Source organism: Zalophus californianus, chromosome 4 (assembly GCF_009762305.2).
Source record: "Zalophus californianus isolate mZalCal1 chromosome 4, mZalCal1.pri.v2, whole genome shotgun sequence".
Classification (NCBI taxonomy): Eukaryota; Metazoa; Chordata; class Mammalia; order Carnivora; family Otariidae; genus Zalophus; species Zalophus californianus.
In genome coordinates this window covers 39,706,273-39,715,097 of record NC_045598.1, presented here as the reverse complement: position 1 = coordinate 39,715,097, position 8,825 = coordinate 39,706,273, and the positions used below count along the sequence as shown (strand labels likewise).

Below are 8,825 nucleotides of genomic sequence, written 5' to 3'. Positions count from 1 at the left end.
ACTCTCCCCCCCCCCCCCCCACTTCCCAATTTACAGTTCCACCTCTATGATCCTGTAGCAATTTAGATACTAGTTAACCTCTACCAAAGCCATTATCTCTCTTTCTCTCTCTTTGTTTCTGTGACCATATCCTTTTATTCAGAATATGTATTGAGTGTCCATCTGGCGGGCTGACTTCCTAGAATAAGTTGAAGACCAGCCTAGAGGCTGTGTCCCTATGAGGCATGTAAAGCCATTATCTCTCTTCCTTTCTCTGTGAGTGCCGTGAAGAGAAGGGGCCTACTTAGAATGGCACTTGTTAAAAAATTAGGTGCTCAATAAAACTGGTAAGATGTGCAGGAGTGAACTTAGAAGTCATTTTTCATTCCACAAATATTTACTGAGCCCTTACCTTGTGTCAAGCACTATGCTGTATTATGGAATATACCTAGATGAAGAGACCGAACCCAGGCAACAGGGAGCTCACCTTACCCTTAAGTAAGGAAGATAGAGTAATAATGCATAAACCAGTCAGTATTACGCCAGGGATGCACAGGGAACTGTGGGAGGACAGAGCAGCTGAGGAAAGAGTAATGTTCTAGCTGGGTCTTAGAAGATAGTGGCGATTCACCACGGAGAGTTGGGAAAGGGCATCTTAAGTATACTGAGACATACAGCAGCAAAAGAGAAGCCTTTTCTCGGTTTGGGGGCTGGTGAGGTTGTGGAGGGGCGAGGAGCCCGAGTATGGGGTGGGGTGGGCACAGAATGATTGATTCTCGGTGCATTTCAATTGAAGACCTAAGTTACCCAGCACCTGGACCAGGGCCGGGCACGTCAGGGGTAGACGCGTTGGGAAGTCAAGAAACCTGTCTCAAGTTCCCCAAATTGAGCGCCAACCACAGAAAAGCCAGCCCATCCAGGTCTGTGGTCAGCAGGAGGACCCTCTCGGCAGCAGGCGAGCGCCATCCCAGCGGCCCTGGTCTCCGCTACCCAGAGGCGGATGAGCATGCTCAGTTGACAGGACGCGGTGGCTGGGCGGCGGGGAGAGGTGCGGCAGAGTCCCAGCCCCGCAGGCGCCTAGACCCCGGAGAGCTGTAGCCGTGGGGGCGGGGCCTCCGACGCACGCTCCCTCCCAGCCCGCCTCTCCGCGCCCCGCCCCTCCAGCCTCGCACCGCCTGCTCGCACGCGGGCAACCCGTTGCCTTGGCAACCGTCGCACCGCGTCTTCCTGAGGGAGCTCAGTCAGCCCGCGGATCCCGTCGCCCGCTCCCCACTGCCCCCCGATTTTCGCGTGGGCTTAGAGGCGGAGGGACAACAAAAAATGGCGGAGCGGAGCCAGACGGTGCCTGAGGCAGGTCTGTGGGGGCGGTCGATCAGGGGGAAGCGCTAAGGCAGCACGGCTGTCCTGGGTCTGAGGGGAGAGGGGACTTGGGCATGGCCTTACTCCTGAGGAGGCGCCCCTGTGTGTTTGCGCGGTGGGGCTGTGACCTCGGGGTCAGGGGTCAGGGGAGGTGCTTACCGCTCTGAGTGGCGGCGGGCATGGACCTCGGAGTCCCGGTGGCGGCGCAGAGGTGTATGCGGGAGTGTGCACACTCCTTAATGAGCATGGGCCCAGAAAGGGCTGGGACTCCAGGGAAGACAGGACTCCAATCCTGAGGGGCACCTGTAATGGGGCTGATCGAAGGAGTAGGCTGAGTCATGGAGAGGGGGTACACAGTCCTGTGGAAACATAAGGGGGCTCCCTAAAGGGGCATGGTTTGGTGGAGAAGGTCACTTAATCTGAGGAGGCAGGTGTATGTGGGGGGGGGGAGTGTTACTTTAATATCAGGCAGTGCCACGGAAGGGGGTTATACACCAAGTATTTGTGTTTTAGGGGAAGTATATAGTGCCTTAGAGTCACCCCTGGCCACGGAGAAAGTATGCAAACCCTCCTGTGGGTCCTTATAAAGACAAGAGGCTTGAGGGGACACCCAGAGCCTCAGTCCTTCGGAACCTTACCAAAGGATGCTGGAACCTGAGTTTGAGTGTATATGGGATCAGTGCTCTTGAAGGTCATTCAGAATCACAAAGGAGTGTATATCCACATATCTGTGTGTGCAAGATAGTCTTTAAGGTGCAGGGAGACTGCTGGGAAGGGGGTCCCAAGGTCCTATTCCTGAGGGGATCCCGTTGTGGGTTTGACTGGGCTTGGAGAGTAGTGACATAAGTGTCTTACAGGGTCATAGAAGAGAGCTAAGATTTTCACATTCTTGTGTATGTGGGGGGAAGTTTGTACCTGAAAAGGGTTGGGGACTGAAGAACTGAAGCTTTAAGACAAGTGATATCTGTGTGTGTAGCAAAGCAGTGGCTTTGGGGATATGTGTGGTGGTGAGTGATGGAAGTGATATACACAGACTTGTATACGTGTCCTAATTAGGTATTTTGTTTACAAGAGTGACTCACTTGAATTATCCAGCCCTTGGAGGTGGGGAAGGGGGATAGAGGTTATGCTAAGACCATATAGTGACTGGAACTGGAAGCCAAATAAAGCTATTGAGGTTCAAGAGATTGTTACCTCTCAAGACCTGCATGATTTCTCTTTCTTTCATGGCATCTCTGTTTCTTCCACCAAATAGTTCCTCTATTCTTTTTATAGTTTAAGTTCCTCATAACATTACTTTATTCATTCCTCCACTCAAGAAATATTTATTGAGTGCCAGCGACATGTCAGGTCCAAGTTAGGCAAGGGAAACTCTCTGCTTGTGATCCTCTTACCTTGTTTTTTCTTTTTTCTCCCCCTCCCCCATCCCCCATAGACTTACTGCCTTTACACATATTATACAATTTACTTATTATTTTTATTGCTTATTGCCTGTTTTCTTCCATTAGAATATAGGCTCCATGAAGACAAGGGTCTTTGTTGTGTTTAACAACCCACATGTCTAGAACCATACATGGCATACAGTAGGTTATTATTAAATATTTATTTAATGAATAACTAAATGACCTGATAAAGTCTGCGGGTTCAAGAAACTTTCTCTGAGGAAGTGATATTTTAGCTGAGATATATTGTGTAAATGAAGAGAAGGACAAAGAGTGGTCAAGGCAGAGGGAACCATGTGCAAAGATCCTAAGGTAGAAGGAAACATGATGTATTTAAGGAACTGAAAGGAGACAAATATGGCTGCATGTAGAGCAATAGGAGGAGAAAAGAAACTGAAACAGATCTTGCAGGCCTTGTGTACTATGATACAAATTTTGGTCAAAAATCTTAGGAATAATAGGAAGCCATTGAGGGCTTTTAAGCAGCATGACATGATTAGAATCATGAGGAAAACTATAACTGGCTACAGTGTGGAAAGTACAAAAGGTACAAGAGTGGATATAGGTGGACCTTTTAGAGGGTGGCAGTGGAGATGGAGAGAAGGAATTGAGAAATATTTAGGAGATAGAATTATTAGGATTTAGTGAAAGATGGGGAAGAAGGAAAAAGGAGGTATCAGGGCATACTTCCAATTTTCTAATTTGTGCATCTGGATAGTTGGTGGTGCACTTATGGAGATAAGGAGCAGTGGAAGGGGTTTTGGCTGTGTTTGAGAGGGAAGATCATGAGTTTGGTTTTGGACATATGGAGTCTGAGGTATCATTTAGCCATCCAGGTAAGTGGAGGGATTGACAGGGCAGTTGAATGTATAAGAAAAGTCTGAGCCAACATGGAGATAATTACTGAAGTCATAAATGTGGATGAAATTGCCTAGAGAGAGAGTAGCATGTGGGAGGCGGAGGCTTGGGATTAAGTGTTGAATAGCTGAAATATTTCAGTGCTTTCCAAAGAAAATGAGGAGAATGGCCTCGAACAGATTAAATGCTGACAAATGATATTAAAAGGATGACTGAAAAACTAGCTTTAGCAACACATTTAGCATTATTGGTAACATTGATGAGAGAAAATTGATGAAGGTAGAAGCCAAACCATTTAACTTCCGAATCATTATTAATGGGTGCAGTCTTTGTTTCTTAATTCAGATTCCCGAGAGAGAAACTGATTGATATCTATCATCTTTCCCACCAGATCATGTCAAAGGATTGCAAGTCAGTGTAGGATTGACTGTTTCTGGATTAGATGTCCAGCTATTGTTGGCTGGAGTCACCTGGTGCAAAACGTCCATTTGGTGATTTCTCATCTCAGTAGCAATAGCTAGCGTTTATGGAATGTTTATTATGTGCCAGATATTGTGCTAGGTGCTTTATATGTTTTAATTTACTTCAGCATCATAACTACATTCTAAAGTATTATCTCTAATATTTGAAGAAGTTTTGGCACAGAGAAGTTAAGCAACTTGCTCAATAACTGCAATAAGTGTAAGATTGTAGGATTTTGGGGCCTATTTTAACATTATCCAGATTCATTATTTGGCTTTCTGTTTGTATGGCAACATACTATATATTGAAGAAATAATAGCCACGATGAAAATTCCTGCCCCACAGGAAATGTTATTCTAAGGTAAGCATATGTTAGCAAGGTGATGTGGAAAGAACTGGGCTTCAGATCTTTGTTTAAAGCCTGTTTCTATACCTTATTAAATGAGGACCGGGGACTCAACTTTTCTGTTCTAAAGTTCCCTCATCTCTAAAATGGGGATGGTATTTACAGGATAGGTGTAAATACTAGAGGTGCTATATCTGAAGTGCCCAATAAATGCTATTTCCTTAGTTCCCCTGAAGCTTGAATATAGAAAATTAAGATGTATTACCCATACTTTACATATAAAAACAAGCTTTAAACATACAGTGGTGAATTTAAGACATTCTTTTTTTCTTTCCCATTGGTTTAATTTATTTGCTATCGGAAGAAAGGCAGACACCTAGTTTAGGAGAATGTGGAATTGTTACCTGAACTAAGCGTCATGGGATATGTCCCTATATGAGATAGATTTTGAGAAATTTCTTAAAGGTGTGAAGGGACAGTTAAACTTTTGTTTTTTTTCAAGCATGCAGATAGCTCTGTAAGAAGGTCAGGATTGCAAAAGGAAATTTCTTTTAAATAATGTACTTTAAAATGAGGACAAGAAAAAATGAGGACAAGAATGTTAGAATTTCTCTTCTTCTCCAATAATTTGACTATGAAAAATAATAAAAAAGAAACCTTGTAGTTAATTAAATGTAGGAGTATTATTCTCAGGCTAGATTGCACCTGTTTCAATTTCTCAGACTCTTCTCCTTCCTTTCCAACTATCATAAAAGAAAGCTTTTGTTTGAATTACCTGGTAAAATTGCTTTCCTGTATTGCCAAGTTTGTTACTTTTGTGGAGGTCCATACTGACCAGAAATTTTAGAATGATGTGGTCTCTTAAAATGGCCTGTACCTTGATCACTTTCTCTGTAAAATTGAGTCTTTTTTTTTTAAAGTAATTTATGGTATCTGAAATCATCTATAGACAGAATTTTGAAATTTTAAAAAGCCTTAGAAATAAGAATAATATTTTCTATCTTCTGTTAGTAGTTGGACAAAAATTAAGTCTATTTGCAAATTGGGGATAGTAACATCTACTTTTCAGGTAAGAATTAAAGATAGGTTTGGAAAATGCGTAATGTCTTACACTCTCCTACCCCCAAAGAAATGGTAGCTTAATTGGTATATACGTGTGTGTGTGTGTTTGTGTGTCTTTTCTTAAAGGCTTACTAGTAAAATCACCTTTGGAGATGAGGAAATCCAGGTCTACAATCCCCTATTTGCAGCCTTGGATGCAAATATATTTCAGAATTCAGATTTTTTTTGGGTTGTGGAAAAGTAATACAGCATATGAACTGTTGATTACATAATATCTCCTTGGGGTATGGGAAAGTACCTTGTAATCAAACAACATTAATATATTCACACTAAATGAATAGAAGTTATAAATAGCTTTCATGTCAATTTAGGTTAAGTTTTGCCAACAAATTAGTTTTGGCACCAAACCTATGAAAAAATATTTGGTTTTTAGAGATTGATGGATTTTGGAATTGTGGAAAAGGGAATGTGGACTTATGTAATTTTTTCCCTTTTTAGAAATATTTTTAAAACTTTAATTTTTTTGTCACCTATATATTTTCTGTAACCTCAGTAAGTATAGCTTTATTAAAGATCCAAAAAGTACAGTATTGGGACAGAAAGTACCTCTTGTTTCCATGATGCTTATATGCTTGTTTCTTCTAAGGAGCTCTAAATGTTGCATTTGGCTTTAGTTTCAGTATCATGGCTCAGTGTCACTTTCAATGAGAGATACTAGAGAAATTTATGTATTAAGAAGGTCAGAAGGATGTCAGTATTTTGCATACATATTTTTAGCAAAGTCCCAGCTTTGTCTTTGTTTCATTTAAGAACAGCACAGTCTTATATGAGTGTCAGAATATTTTTATTAATTGTTAAATTTCAGCAATGGAGTAGGTGTTAATTTAGTATTGATTTAAGAAAAATTTTCATCTTTAGCTGAATTTGACTTTTCTGATTATAAGATATTATTGTAAAGTGTGAAAGCTTGCAATAATTCATTGATGTTACTCACCGTATAGGAATATGATAATTTTTACTTTTTATATTTTGCATTTATTTAATGGGAGTCATAAAAGAAATTTATTTTTTTCAAACTCTAAAGAAAGATGTTTTTATTTGTCATATATTTTTGAGAACTATTGATTGTGAACATTTGAGTCTCTGAACAGGTTTTCAGAATAATGTACTTGCATATCAACTGAAGAAAAACAAAACAAGCAAACACAAAAAGGCTCCTAGAATTTTATATAGGATTAAAAACTTAAAAAAAAAAGATTTTATTTACTTATTTGACAGAGAGAGAGAGAAAGAGAAAGAGCACAAGTAGGCAGAGCGGCAGGCAGAGGAAGACTGAGAAGCAGGCTCCCCCACTGAGCAGAGAGCCTCATGCTGGGCTCAATCTCAGGATCCTCGGATCATGACCTGAGCCAAAGGCAAATGCTTAACTGACTGAGCCACCCAGGTGCCCCTAGGATTAAAAGCTTTTATATAGAATTGGAAATTCCTAAATAAAGACTTTCAACAATGTTATGAAAAAAATCTCTGAGTTTTGGTGGAAGAAATGGGGAAAATAATCTGCTGTCAATTACAGTTTGCTGCATTTTTTCAGGAATTTTAGAAGTCACTAATTGTAATATATTAATCTCTGTGTCATGGCTTTGTGAAAGAAATCACTATGTTGTGGACTGTGTTATTCATTTTTAGAATTATTTATTTAAAAATATGTATTGAGAGGTGCCTGGGTGGCTCAGTCAGTTCAGCATCCCACTCTTGATTTGGGCTCAGATCATGATCTCAGGTTGTGAAATTGAGACCTGCATCGGGCTCTGCACTGGGTGTGGAGCCTGCTTAAGATTCTCTCTCTCCCTCGCCCACTGCCCCCCCCATGATGCACACAGGTACTCTCTCTCTCCCCGCCAAAAAACCTTTAAAAATATGTGTTGAATACTTATTATGTGCCAGGCATTGTGTCCAACTTTGGAAATTCAGAGATGTATTAGACAAAGTCCCTGCCTTCAAGGAGCTTCAGTCATAGTGGAGGAGGAATAGAGTTAGAAAATTACCATCCAGTCAATGAAAAGAGTTGTACACAGGATTCTGAGGCTAGAGAATAGTTCTCTGACAGCCTGGGGTGGTGGTAAGAGTAGTTCAGTAAAGCTACTTGGAGGAAGGACACATGAATTGAGTCTTGAATAATAAGAAATTAGCCCAGTGAAGGTTGTAGGCAGAGGAACTGGGAATAGAGAGGAGGAATGGAGGGCAGAGAGAGCAACATATACCCAGGAAAGTTGTGTCGTGAGAGAATGAAGCTTATTCAGAACATTGCTAGTATTGCTCATCTATTAACAGAGCTAAAGACTGTATTTCTTTTTATTTTTTTCCTTCTATTGGTTCTTAAACATTTATGGGGTAAGAGATCTCTTTGGGTATGTTATGAAAAGACAATGAATTCTCATGAAAATGCATGCTGTGTACAGTCATATGAAAATTTGAAAATAATTTTATGAGGTAATGTCCATCTTCCAAATCTTCTATTTGTTAGTAATGGAGGATTACATTTCAGTTAGTAACAGAGGTTACATTTAAGAATCTGAAATCTTCAAAGTAGGAATACTGTGGTAGAAGGGGTTGATCTAATAACATCTCTGCTAGAGCAGGTCCAAAGCAAATGCTGGTCCCTAAATTATTTGGTCATCAGTTTATCTTATACTTGTACCTTCTTAGTAGTTTACTCTCTCATTTTGCCTCATAATAGACCTAAAAAAAGACTCCAGGGTTACATAGATGTATTCAAGAGAGATTAAGTGATTAGTTCAGGCTTATGTGCTAGAAACCAGGTATTTCTGATTACAAAGCTCAGATTCTTTCCATTTTTGCTCTCCTAAGTAGAAAAGACATGTATAAAATTAAAGCATATGGTAAGGGAAATGTGAATTTTTTTTCTTTATATTGACTGTTAGAAGGTAAGTGACTTAACCAGAATCCCACAACTAGGGAAAAGAGGAGCCAGAACTGTAACCTAAATTTCCTGATTCCCATTCAGTAAATAATATACTGCCCTAAAATGGAGAGATTTAAATAACCAGGTCTTATAGTAATGGCCTTTCGAAGCAAAGTTAGTGAGGTTCTTGAGTGGCTCAGTCAGTTGAGCATCTGACTCTTGGTATTAGCTCAGGTCATGATCTCGCGATTGTGGGATTGAGCCCTGCATTGGGCTCTGTGCTCAGTACGGAGTCTGCTTCAGATCTTTTTCCCTCTCCCTCTGCCCCTCCCTGCGTACACACTCTCTCAAATAAATAAAATCTTAAAAAAAAAAAAGCAAAGTTAGTTATTTC

The 8,825-nt window shown here is 40.8% G+C and overlaps 1 protein-coding gene across 1 annotated transcript in view; it reads left to right on the top strand.

The window, feature by feature from the left end:
• The first annotated feature begins 1,216 nt into the window (after positions 1-1,216).
• LOC113933182 (BEN domain-containing protein 5) overlaps positions 1,217-8,825 on the top strand; it is a 1,542,215-nt gene continuing 1,534,606 nt past the window's right edge. Inside the window, exon 1 of the mRNA XM_035727241.1 lies at positions 1,217-1,333. Within this exon, the coding sequence (XP_035583134.1) occupies positions 1,300-1,333 (34 nt within the window). The 5' untranslated portion in view covers positions 1,217-1,299. The remainder of the gene's footprint in view (positions 1,334-8,825) is intronic.